At 40.6% G+C, this 13,710-nt stretch overlaps 1 protein-coding gene across 3 annotated transcripts in view; it reads left to right on the top strand.

Annotated features, from left to right (window-relative positions):
• Positions 1-13,710, top strand: part of LARGE1 (LARGE xylosyl- and glucuronyltransferase 1) — a gene marked incomplete at both ends in the record, with an annotated part of 197,781 nt that overhangs the window by 160,959 nt on the left and 23,112 nt on the right. For 2 of the 3 annotated variants that reach the window (XM_079545304.1, XM_079545303.1), the window contains one exon: positions 4,030-4,185. The exons of the other annotated variant lie outside the window; for it this stretch is intronic. In XM_079545304.1, the coding sequence (XP_079401430.1) occupies positions 4,030-4,185 (156 nt within the window). The remainder of the gene's footprint in view (positions 1-4,029; positions 4,186-13,710) is intronic. 3 annotated transcript variants of the gene reach the window in all.

Genomic DNA, 13,710 nt, shown 5'->3' with positions numbered 1-13,710 from the left:
CCCGTAGTCTCTTTCAAACTGATTTTTTTTTCTTCAATCAATTCACTGTTTCCTGCTGTAAAGTTTCTAACGTAACGACCTCAGCTTTACCTGAGCAGGCTGTTGTCTTTATCATGTCACTGATACCTGTGACAGCCCAACCAAGGATGTCTTGGCCTGTACAACTTGTGGTGTGGCTGATTGTATGGTGGACCAAACCTGACAGCTACAGATAGAGCTCAAGGTTATTTTGTGAGCTGACAGAAAAAAAAAAAAAAAAAAGAGAACATGGCCTTCAAATGTATTATTATATATCAATAGCTAAGAATATTATTACCTTCTGGAACCTGCTGTTCTTTTCGTGCTTTCTTATAAGACATAATGTTTCTCTAATCAGATTACATTTGAGTAGTAGCCTGCTCTTTTACTAAACTTGTTTTCTGGTTTTTCTACCTCAGGTCATCCAGATGGTTGCATAGTTCCTTCATGTTCTTTAGCTGCATTGACATATTCTGTCTTTCTTGATTAAAAAATCTGCTTTTCTGGGCAGTCATCAGCTCCATTCAGCTTCGTTCAGTTCACTCCAAGCTCCCCTGACATCTGTACACATGTGACATCCTGACACTTTTCAAATCTGATCAGATCTGAACCACCAGCTAGGCCCCTGACACTTAGCAGATTTTGCACACGCAACAGACTTGGAAGCAGAGCAGCGAACAGACTCTGCACTGACAACTGTGATTGTCTGGCTTTGACATCATCCCCCACGCAACTTGGTAGAGGCATCAACATTGGAACTTGGCTATGATTTGACATGGTACGTAGTGATGGGAAATGTGTGCAGCACTGGGGAGCCTGTCCCAGAACATGAGGGCTGCTCCGAAAGAAATCCCTCCTATGTTTTGATGTTGGCCCACAATTCCAGATGCAGATGTTGGTGGTATGGCAGTAGAGGCTGAACTTTTCCAACAATATTCCGTTATGTTTTGTTGCCATTTGACAGATGGCAGCTGAGGGGCAGTCTGACAGAATGATGTCTGACAGGGAAATCCATACGGAGCAAAGGTGTATCACTGAATCCCTCCATGGGGAAAAAGTGGTACCCACTGATGTTCATCAATGCTTGCTGAATGTTTATGGAGATCAAACAGTGCATGAGAGCACAGTGAGGGGTGAGTGGTGCATTTCAGCAGTGGCAGCAGTGACAGTGGGTCACCTCCACTTGTGCAGATTGTTACAAGCGAGGCATGCAGGCTCTTGTTCATCGCCGGTGAAAATGCGTAGCTAATTGTGTGGCTGTTGAAAACTAGTGTTTTGTAACTGAGAATATGTTCTATCAAATAGCGTTATTGTGCTCTTTGTACCCGTTGTAGTTTCCATGGAAATAAATAGGAGGTGTTATTTTTCGGAGTGACCTATTTAGTTATTGAGTTTATCATCATTAGCTCTTTCTGTGCTCTCAATCTCTGGTGAGAGTGGTTGGAGAGCTCAACAGGGCCATAGGGTGCTCATGAAGACAGCCCAAAGAAAACTCTTATAAACTGTAAGTTTAGAAGGGAGAATAGACCGAAGATTATCTTAGCAAGCATCTTAGTTCATTTTCTAGCTTTTTAGTGTTATCTGATCCAATCCTGAAGAGGTGCAAGTTACCAGCAGACTGACAATTTCCTTTCAAGGTTTGTTTGAAAAAGTAAATCCTACTACTGTGCAAAACTGTCTAGCAGCCCATATAGGTTACGGGCTATAGGTTCATTCAGTCCTATGCTTACATTTGCCTGTTTCCCCGAAGTAGGATTCAATCACTGAGATTTTTTGCATACGTTGTGTGTGTTTTGCTGCATTTAAATATTGAATATTTAAAGTTCTTTTCAAAGAAGAGAGGTTTTGAACATGTCACCATGACTTTATGCCTTATCCCAGCATGCTAGTTAAAGCTCCTTTCGTTTCTGTATTGTTCACAAACATTGCAGCAGAATAGTTGACAATTAAGGTACAATTTTGAGTGTACATACAAATGTAAAAGTAGCAAAGAACATAGCATTACCTGAGAAATATATCTATACCAAGTATATTTTGTCCATATTTACATGTTGATGGTGGTAGGTGGATGATTGGACTACATGATCTTAGAGATCTATTCCAACCTTAATTATTCTATGATTCTATGATCATGATCTTGATTGAACATGTTCTTATAATAGAATATATTGATGTGCCTGTTTCTGAAACAGTGTTGTTTCCCTATCATTTCCTTTGTGTTACTGTATGTATTGCATCCTAATAGCTTCAGTAGTGAAATCCTAGGAAGGGATAAAGCTTTCTGCATTGGGAAGAATTTTCATTTGTGTTGGCTGTATAGAGGAGAGCACTGTGAGTTGGTTTTCTTTGTGTTACAAATACTCGGTAGAGAGGCTGTCTTATTTGCTGAAGTCAGTGCAGGCAGAATTCAGGTGACGTCCTGTTCTTTCCTCCTGCGGATCACTCGTTCAGAAGCAGAGGGAGTGTTTTAAGAGGGCTCCCTGCTCCTGCCGAGCTGTTTTGCTGACACTGAGGGGAGCATGCTCACCTGCTCAGGGCTGCTCTGTGCTTCTGTGCCCACTGCCTCCCACAGCTGCGATGCACAGAGCAGAGCTGACCACCCCGCGGCTCTGTGGCTGTGTGAGTGATGCGGTGCCTCCATGCAATTAACTTAATGCGTTCAGAGAACCTCCAGAACTCCTCACTTGGAAATGTTCCCAAGGGAGATGGGTTTTTTTAATCTCTTTAGAAGTCATAGGAATAAAACTGAATACAAAGCACTTGCTTGGTTGTTTTTTTTTTTTTTTTCTGGGTTTTGTTTGTTGTGTGTTTTGTTTTTTTTCTTTCCCTTATGCCTAAAATACAGCCTCTATAAAATGAAAACATTCCTTCAAGGTACTTTTGGCTCCTTCATAGTTTTTCCTTAGGGTCCCATTTTTGTTCGCACTGTCAGAGCGCACTGCAAAGTCGCCTGGTTGTAAATGGGAATTGGAGCCTTTATGTCAGCATTAGAGTTAAAACTAGGCCAGTGTGAGTGTCATCTCCCATTAAAAGAGCTTAAATACATGCTGGAAATAGGAATTCCAAGGGTGAAGCATTGTACTGCACCACTATATTATATGATGCAACTGAGATCAGCCTTGTTTAAATCAAGCAGTGGCGAGAAGGAAATCAGATTAGATTCAGTCCTTTTTGAAGGATGTACATGCATGCAGGAATTCATCTGAGGCTTTTTCTCCTCAGTATCTAATGACAGAAGAGCTTACCTGACCTGAAACAGTGAATCAGTTAGTCATATGGAAATCTGAGATTAATATTTAATACCAAAATCCACGTGTCCCTGTTCAAAGAGTCTCTTTCCTCTCTACCAGGTTTGTGGTAGACCTGTGACAGAGTTCATGCCATGCTGCATCATAACCTATACTGTACCCCAACTCATTTGTACAGGTTGTCATATGGAGAGCTCAAAAGAGAATCATCAAAATGTGGTAAAGCCTTCATGCTGAAAAGACATTGTGGCTGAGGGAACTGGGATTTTTCAGTCTGGTGAAGAGGAGGCTCAGGGGAGATCTTTTTGCTCTCTATAGTGACGTGAAAGGAGGTTGTAGCGAGATGTGGGTTGGCCTCTTCTCCTAGGTAACAGTGATAGGATGAGAAGGAATGGCTTAAAGTTGTGCCAGGGGAGGTTCAATTTGGATATTAGGAACAATTTCTTCTCAGGAGTGGTGCAGCATAGGCACGGGCTTCTCTGGGGAGGTGGTGAAGTCACTGTCCCTGGAGGTATTCAAGAAACATGTGGATGTGGCACTGAGAGACATGGTCTAGACTAGTATCAGGCATGACTAGATGGTTGGACTAGATGATCTTTGTGGTCTTTCCAACCGTAATGATTGTATGATTCTGTGATTCTGTGATGTAGTTTTGAGGTTGTTCTTTGATTTTAAGTGGGCTCTAAACTAAACGCACAAAAACCATGGGCAATGCCAGTTTGTATTCTAACAGCAGGCTGCATTTTCTCTTTTTCTTTCTGAGGTGATTCACTGGAACTCACCAAAGAAGCTGCGGGTGAAAAACAAGCACGTGGAGTTTTTCCGCAACCTCTACCTGACATTCCTGGAATATGATGGGAACTTGCTGAGACGGGAACTCTTTGGCTGTCCCAGCGAGGCAGATGTTAACAGTGAAAACGTAAGTGGCACGTTGAGGGCTTGAAAGTTGTAAAGAGAGTTTCATACATAGCACAGGGTACGTGAAAATCTGGAGAATTGGCTGTGGAGGTAGGGACTCGGGAGAATTGAGGTCAACGCTCAGATTCCAAGAGTGATGCTGTGCAAATCATTTAATCTCTCTGTGCCTCAGTCCCTTCCCCGTAAAACTGTCATATTAATCTTGCCTTTCCTCTGTTGTTTTTGTTTTGGTGGTATTTTTGGCTGCCTTTTTTTTTTTTAAATCCCCATCAAAGCTAAGTTCACAAATTGAAAATGAGGATTTGGACTCTTAATTCTATTAGGCAATTCTGCAAATCTCATCCTTAGACCTAAAACTTTCCAAGAGAAAGGATTGTTTCTTGCTGTGTTTGTTCAGCGTAAGACAATGTTGACTTTGGCTAGTAGATACTAATGCACAAATAATGAAGAGAAAATGAAAATATCAAGACTGCTGGGTTAGGTCTATGAGTTTTTGCTGTACTGTAAATTGTAGAATGAGTTAATACTTCAGGGTATGCATAGGCAGTGAGACTAGTGAGTTCTTTCTGCCCCAAATCTAACAAAGCACAGCAGCACTTAAGTGTATCTGCATAAAATTTGCAATCAGAACCTTTCAGATGAAACAAATCCTTTGAAAATGGTTGAAATCAAGGATGTTTACATACAGATGTTCTTAAGTATGTGTGTGCCTTAGTACATATAGTTCCAGTATAAAAAACTGTTATTTGAAACACTTATACACAGATGCATATGAACTCCTTGTGTATGATGTGGTCTGTGGAGATTTCTAGACCAAGTATCAATTTTGACTATGTAGCTGAAATACAAAAAAAAACCTGTATCATTTTATATTATCTTAAAGGAAAAAAAATACATAATTATCTAAAAAGTTAAAAATTCTCTATATAAAAATCAATAAAGCAAAGTCACTATCATGTACGCATTAGCAGTTCAGAGATAATTAGCGAAGTAGCATCATTGAAGCTCCATTTTGCCTGTGACCACAGGAGATGCCAGTCCTAGTTTTCTGTCGGTAGCACTCAGAGATTGGATGGATCTATTTTAGCCTAAGGCAAGGCTTCCCAGATACTCATTCAGCCTTCCCTCAGTCTTCTGAAAGAGGTGGGAAAATGATAAAAAATCTGGAGATAAACATTAACTCAAGGAGACTGAAACAGACAAAGGAGAGAAAGTGCACAGCAAGAGTGAAAACACACGGAGAAAGAAAATTCTCTGCAAGAGTGAGAGGCTTTTAGAGAATCAAGTGAACTGAATGTAATAAAAGATCACTAAGAGGCTGATGGCCAGAGACGTCAGGATACAGTAGATGGAGTAGAGGGTTGGAAAAGGGGAGTGAGACGCTGAAAATAAAGACAATAAAACAGAACACATCTTCATCATGTTTTTAGTATGCAGGTTCAAATTATTCTGAATTCGCAGTTGTGTGTGTTGGAAGAGCAAGAATTCAGTCACAGATTTGTTGCTGTATTTTCCAGAGCTCTGTAAGTCCTTAAACATAGAATCATAGAATGGCTTGGGTTGGAAGGGCCCTAAAAATCACCCAGTACCAACTCCTCTGTCATGGGTGGGGCTGCCACCCACCAGATCAGACTGCCCAAGGCCCCATCCAGATGAACCTTGAACACCTCCAGGGATGGGGCATCCACAGGTCCTCTAGACAGCCTGTGTCAGTACCTCACCACCCTAAGTAAAGAATTTCTTCCTAACATCTAACCTAAATTTCCCCTCTTTTACTTCAAAGCCATTCCCCATTATCTTATTGTTTTCTGTTCAAAATGTCAATTCCTCTCCTGCTTATAAGCTTCCATCAAGTACTGGAAGGCCAAACTGAAGTTTTCCCACAACCTTCTCTTCTCAGACTGAAAAAACCCAGCTCCTTCAGACCTTCATCATAGGAGAGGTGCTCCAGCACTTCTGATCATCTTCATGGTCCTACGCTGGACCCTTTCCAGCAAACTCAAGCATGTCATCAACCACATAGACTTGTACATGCTCAGTCTCATGAGGTGGTCTCAGACTTCCTTCACTCTTACAGTGGAAGGTATTTTGCTCTCCCGACTCCTGCCTGGAGGTTCAGGTACATGAGAAATATGAGAAGCCTGACTGCCACTGAAGACTCAGGCAAAGAGGTTGTTGTGTACCTTAGCCTTTCGATGTGAAATGTAGCCAGTTCTCTCTTCTCATTTTTTCAGGGGATTATACAGTCCTTGGTCTGTCTCTTCTGACCAGTATATCTATAGAGTCCCTTCTTGTTATTTTACACATCCCTTACCAAGTTTCTTTCTGTCTGCACCTTGGCTTCCCTGATCCCATCTCTGCATGTCCAGACAGTATCACTAGATTCTTTCCAGGATGCCCACCCCTGCTTCCACTTCATTCCAGATGATAAATTGTTGGGGAGCGATGCACACTGAATGTAAGTTCTTACTGCTGGAAATGGCTGTTAAAAAGTTTAAAATGGCTCATTTTACTGAACTTGTATCTGGTTGACAGACACTGGAAATGACTAACTCTTCAATCCTGTTTCTTATTCAAGACAAGTAGAATGCAATATGGTGTATGGTATGGCTTCTGTCTGAATAGGAAATGTAATTCATTCTTCCTCTTATAAATTAAAAAAAAAAAAAAAAAAAAAAAAAAAAAAAGAGGATACTGGAAAAGATTGAGCTAGACGCACAAAAATATATGAGTCCTAACTTGCCAAGAGACACCAAAAAGTTAACAGCCTTCTATCAAAACAATGAGATATAGAAAATACCTAACTTTGGATAGCTTAAGAATAGTCACTTAGGAGAATACGTTGTTTTTAATCAGTTGCCCTTGATGTAAGCCCAGCTCAAAACTTGTCAATCTCCTTTTTTTTTGTAGAATACAAAAAGCAAGTTTTGGCTTTGATGTTATGAGACCCTAAGAACAAGGTTATCATGAAAACTTCTCTCTCCCCCTCTCTCACTCTGCTGTAGTACGCACAGTGTGACAGGTGTCCTATTAAAATACAGTGCATTCCCATGATGTATAGCAGCACAGTGTTCAGACGCAGAGCATCATGTAAGGTGAGCAGGGAGCCACTGTTTGTCATTCCTCATGGAACAAGGACTAGGGGACATGAAGTGGAAATAGCAAGTAGCAGGTTCAAAACAAAGCAAGCTATTTCACCCAAGATGCAGTGAAGCTTTGAACAGGAAGTAATGTTGCTAAAAATACACCTGAATTCAAAAAGTGATTGTGGAAACAAAATCAGTCAGGAGCTGTTAGGCTTTGATGCAGGAAATTCTTTCACCCAAGTGCAGGACTGGAGGAATATTCTGAGAAAGCATCACCAAACACACACACTGCCTTTGTACTCCTCTCCAGGCAGCATGGCAGGAGACAGGATTCTGGGCTAGGTGTGGGCTACCTTTAGCCTGACAAGATGCAGATGTAGGGTTAGGACTCCTAAGAATTTATTTTAAAAAAAAAAGGCTGTAATTCTTGCAAAAGAAATATGCTTAAGGTAGGAATTGTTATTTATGTTGCAGCTGTTATTTTTTTCTTTCTTCTCCAAATTGAAGCTAGCAACCTCAAAAGACACTGGGCTTTATTGTGCTAAGCATAGTATAAGTGTAAGCATTTGGGGCTGGAGCTCAGTGATCCTTAAGGTCCCTTCCAACCTAAGCCAAACTACAGTACTATGAAAAGTTGCTCCTTCATTTGGCTGTGCTTCTCTGTGCTGTGAACCAGTGGTCAGAATGCTGAAATACCTCTGCCAGTTTTATAATCAGAGAGAATTACTTAAGCACTAAATCCACTGAGCCCTGCTGTGGAAGAAGCAGTGGCTTGTTAGGAGGCTGTCACTCAGAATCTGGCTGTGGCAGAATGTACCCTTAAGGTCTTGTTCCAATATGCCAGCCATTGCAGCTCTGCAGTTTAATATTTGTAATGATGTTTTATTTAGAGTGCAACCAGTAATTAAGGAATCTCATTTGTAATGCAAATATCTGGAAAATGTAAAAAGAAATGTGACAGTGGGCACCACTGGGCTGATTCTGTTGCTCTAAGGCCCTTTACACATAACTCTAAGGCCCCTTTACACTTCTCATCAGTACTGAGACGGCCTTAAAATGAGTGTAAATTATGTATCTTCCCTTTTTAAAGACTCTTTACAGTGTCAGGGAGATGTAAAGAGGTATTAGTTGAAAAGGTAATCAGACATTACATTAATCTGTCACTCTTTCCGTGGCTGTGTGCATGCATGTATGCTTGTATATACACGTCTGTATGTATTAATATAGATTAGTACTTTTTTTCTTTTTCTTTTTTTTTTATGTTTCCTAAGGAAGTATAGTGTCACACATTGAATTTTTAGATGTCTAAAATCAGTGTTTGGATCCCACACATCACAGCACTGATCTAATTGGGCGCTGATCTTCAGCTGCACCAAGCTGCACTGTTAGTAGGTTCCAAAAAGTTGCCAAAAAGTTGCAAATAGGAACAAACAGAACAGATAGAGCTTTGAAAATGAAATATTGGAGGCAAAGAAATACAAATTCAAAAACGGAGAGACTCGAGTCATTTTTCTGTTTATATAAAACGAGTTATATGCATGTCTATGTGTACATACATATTTTATCCTTTCACTGAAATAGTGAAGCTGAAAGGTGCTGTGTGTTTCAGGGACACACTGCAGACGGGGGCCTGGCACGTGCTCCTCACTGCAGAGCATCACTCTGAATCCCCTTCATTCAGTGTGTGCTAACATGGGATTACACAGAGCTGGCTCTTCTCTGCAAACTGGTATTACATTCACCTCTTTGCCTTGTATGCAGATTCTGGATGGGAAATTCAAATGTGAAATTCAGATTATGGACCAAATCCTCCTGTAAACACTGCCAATGAGTCCAGTGGCCTTTGAAGTGGGTCCTCAGCCATTCCATTCTGCATCTTCCGTGCTATTTCCCCTTCTTAGCCCTTTTTTACTTTGATGCAAGGAGAAGATTTTAGGGAAACCCTCTAAATTAAATGTTTTCTATTGGCTTTTAATGTAAAGCACAGCACATCATTCTAAAGAACCTACCACAGCATCTAAAGTACTTCAATGTGATCTTCTGCCTGCTATCTCTGTAGCTGTGCTATGAGATACATACTGTAAGCCTGATTTTAGCACAGGCACACACACTCAACCTTTTAGCATTCTCATAAAACTCGTTTCCTGCAGACAGCTTCTCACCAGGTGCTTCTGCCACAGCATTAAATCTGAAGGTTGAATGAGGTGTCCCCCATTACTGAAGCCTGTGTCCTGATCCAAAACCTAGAGCAAGATCAGTGGGAGTCTTATCACTGATTTCACTCACTTTTGGAGAAAAAGAGTAGATTACCCTTAGAGAAGACTTAAAAAAAAGATGATAATAATGAAGATTTGCTCCAGATTTCCTCCACTTTTTCATTTTTTCATTCAGCAGCACAAGGGGACAGCATAAAAATTCTTATTCTCCCTGAAAACACTTGCTTAGGTGTATCAGTATTTCCTAAATGTCTTCTAACTTACTTAGTTTTTTGTATGAAACCACTGATTCTTAATAGTAGCAAATGGCTCTGCATGCAACCCAGTAATATCCATCAGAAGAGCAGTAGACTGATGTGCTACGTAGTTTAAACTAACAATGTGCCACATAATTTACACTCAACTAATAAATTTATTGATTTCTGAATGTCTAAAAAGGGCACATAAAGGGAGCTTCCAGGCCAGTAATTGGGTGCTGAACTTAAAATCAGACTCCTGCTGTTCCAAAGGCTGACTTTGTTCCTGCAGTATTTCTGCCTACGGCATCATTTGTAGGACTGGCATATAAAGGTACTGTTTTGCCATGTCATAGCCTTTCTCTAGTAATAACAGGTGGTTTATGGCAGTTTTGACAGGAAATCCTAACTTGCCCAGCTGTGTTGTTTCTATTATTAAAACTGTTGTTATTATTAAATGCTGAGCCGGTAGCACATCCTTCTAGCTGCCTGAAACTTCCCGTTATACTGCTTTCAGCTGCTTTCAGTATTGCTAGATGGGGGAATTGTGAACTATGTTTCTTTTTGACGTGCTTTTATGTCTCCCTTTTCCTTCTCCCAATTTTTAAAGTGAAGCACGGGGAAAAGCATTGGGGGTTGCACACAGTGCAAGTGCAGATGACTTCTTCATGGAACTACTCCATAGTTCAGAGAAAGAGCTGACATTTAGCAAGAGTGAACTTGGGGCCAAGAATGTGTCTTTTGCCAGGCTGCTGAAAATTTATGCAAATTATAGGGCTGAAAAATCCCCCTATAATACACGCACTCTCAGTTGTGCTTTGTTTGCTAAGTAGGAGGCTAAGATCTCTGGAGACTCCTTTGGAACATGCGTGGATATGTCTGATCAGATTATAAATTTGTCAGTGCCACAGAAAATGCAGTACACTGCAAGTGAGGGACCAGGATGAAGATGGGCATATTCTGTGTTTCTTTCAGAACGCTTAGGATCAGGTTTTACCAAACAGTAGAGCTAAGAGCAGAAACCAGTGTGATCTCTGTTCTGAGAGAGATCCGTTAACCTCACTGCTGCCCAGGCAATATGGAGGAGGAAAAAAAAAAAACTTTCACTTGTAAAAGGTTAAAATTCAGGTCAGAGGATCCTGTTGTGAGATATTGGCACAGGCTGCCCAGAGAAGCTGTGGGTGCCCCATCCCTGGGGGCGTTCAAGGCTAGGTTGGATGGGGCCCTGGACTGCCTGGGTGGGCTGGGTGGGCTTTAAGGGCCATTCCAACCTGAGCCATTTTGGGATTCTAGGATTCCATGAAAGGCTTAAAGAGTAGATTTACTGTAGACAGTAGTTCTGAGAGGGAGTACCAGGGACAGGAAGAGAAAAGGAGTGATGTGTGCCTCCAGATGCAGTTTGCTGTCAAATTACTTGAACAAGGACTGTAGGGCTACAAGCAGGGCTGATATAGAATACATTTTGGAACTTGCCATAGAAGAAGAGGAGTCTGAGGAAACGTGAGACCAGCCTGTCAAGGCACTGTGGTGCAAGGGAGGGCTATAAACAGCTCTGCCAAGAATGGGTGTTGGGGACCTGGAGAAGAGAAATTCAGAGAACTACCCAGAGCTCACAGCTGCAGCTGAGAATACACAAAACTGTAGTTTGCATATGCCTAATTGTCATGTTATGCATGCCAGGAATTCTTTTGGTTCATGGGATCATTCATAGTAAAGGTAAGCCATTACTTCTGTTTAGCAATAAGATTGTCTATTTTATTTATTTGACAGCAAAATTCATGTTAGGTAGGCTTGCTCAGACACTATACTTCTCTTTGTCCTAAGCACAGCTGTGTTTAATAGAAGGCTGAATTTGCCCCATAGCAAATGGTACAAAGTTTTATGACATGGGAAGAATAAAGGTTTCATTGACATGGGATTAGTCAGGTTTTTATTACTAATTACCGGAGAAGCCAGAAGTACTTTATGTAGGTCATCCCAAACAACGCTCAGTAAGTGCTTTTTCCTCCTTACATCATCGTCTGTTTTTGTTGTTGTTGTTGTTTATGCCATGCTAAAGGCAACAACTAATTCACGCACTTTAAAAGTGCTAAATGTTGCAACACAAATTTCCTACTGGTGGGAACTGGGGCAGCTACACAGGAGGAAATGAAACTGCTGCATTTTATAGCAAGATTGTAGTTTCATCCTTAGCTGGTGTTATTTTTCATCTCTCAGTGGCTAAGCTGAGCTGATTTTCTGCTGTGAATTTTAACTGCACACACCTGGGAGAAGGAAAGATGATCTGAAAGTTAAAAGTTTTCATCTAAGCAGCTCAGTTTCCTGTTGTGTTAGCATGATATTTACTGAGTTACTTAAGCCTCATGTATTCTCACCTCACCTTACCCTCTCTTATGAAAGAGAGAAGTCTGCATGAGGGGATTCATTCTCTTCCTGAAGTCTAAATAGCCTTCCACACACAAAACGTTTTTTGTTCAGCTTTTTCTTGAGTATCAGTAATCCCAAAGAAAATATTTCTGATCCTGGATGTTGAATTGGTCTAATTTGGGATGAAGTCCTTTAAGTTTTGGTGGAAAGTGAATTATTTCTGTGACATGAAAAAATGAAGCTTATCACTGATGCATTTTCACCAGGAGTAACTCATTTGTTGGTGAAAGATATGTGCTATGTGCCATGTATCATATGAGCCTACCGTCTGCCATGCAGAGGAAGCACCACCTCATCTCAAACAAGCACATTAGGCAGTTGGACTTGGTAAATGGTGAGGATTCGTGTTGGAGTTGAAAGCCTTCTGGCCTGAGATCTGATCCTCTGCCACAGCTGGTTGCCTCTTTGCTTTGGCCTCATATATGCCATGGTGCTCTCTGTGTGCTGCCATTTTTATGTCAGAAACAAGTAACATCATGTGCTAATGAAAGCACTTGCTGTTTTCCTCTATGTTATTTCCTTAGAGAACACCTACTGCATATAGCCTGAAAAGAATACCTTTTAATAATCTTTCTACCACAAGAATATTTCCTTGAGGTGAAACTTCTCACATGCTCAGTGGCAAGTAGCCTTCACATTGAAAATCTTGTAGAAAGAATGAAACTCATGCTAAGCAGGAACTTGCTTTTGAAAAAATGCATGCTGTTACTCTGAGAATGAAAAGTCTTCGTTATATTAGGCATTTTCTTGTAAGTATAATGGAGAGACTCATAATTGGTATGCCATCTTTTTATCAAATCCAGCTGACATTAAGATCCTTATTTTGATGGCACACAGTGTTTAAGTAAGTGTCTGTTTGCATAGATCTGTCAGATCGCCATTATAAGCCCATTTTTTCATGAATGTATAATGTGGGAGGAAATCTTAAAGCAAGCCATGAGGTTTTTGTCCATAAAGAATGGATCCACACAATATACGTGTTGTAGGTAAGATTGTATCAGTGGAGAAGTGTTATGTGATCACGAAAAACAATATGAGGTAGCTTGTAAAGACGTAACTTTGAAGTTATGTATGTGTCTCTTAGACAGTTCCTTCTATTTTGAATGTTGTGCATCCTTAACGTTTTCCATTTAAAATGTGTCTGTAAAAATGGCATACAACTGTGTATAGTAGGTATTTATAGACTGTCTCTCTTCACAGTAAAGACGTTGTAGCCTTTATCTGTGTGCATGACACTGGGAGTATGTGAATGTATAGGCAGAGTAAGTGAAGACTGACAAAGCATTGGTAAAACAGACAAGCTAGATGCACTGAAAGTCTTTCCATAAGAAAGGAAGTGCTTGTATTCCCACATCAGTGGTATGAACTTGAAGTACAAGAGTATTCCAATATGGGGTTTGTTGAAGACCTGGACATTTTACCCTGTATTTTCTTTAAGTCTCACACCTCAATATATGAGGTGCTTGCACAGCAATAACAAGAGTTTTGGCTTGGCTTAAAAGAGAAAAGAGTTAAAGAAAAAAAATTTAAAAGAGTTGCCATTAAGGAGCTTCAGTCTTGC

This window comes from Tetrao urogallus (assembly GCF_951394365.1).
Source record: "Tetrao urogallus genome assembly, chromosome: 1".
In the NCBI taxonomy this organism is placed as follows: domain Eukaryota; kingdom Metazoa; phylum Chordata; class Aves; order Galliformes; family Phasianidae; genus Tetrao; species Tetrao urogallus.
The sequence above is the reverse complement of the archived record's forward strand: the minus strand, read 5'-3'. Positions and strand labels throughout refer to the sequence as shown.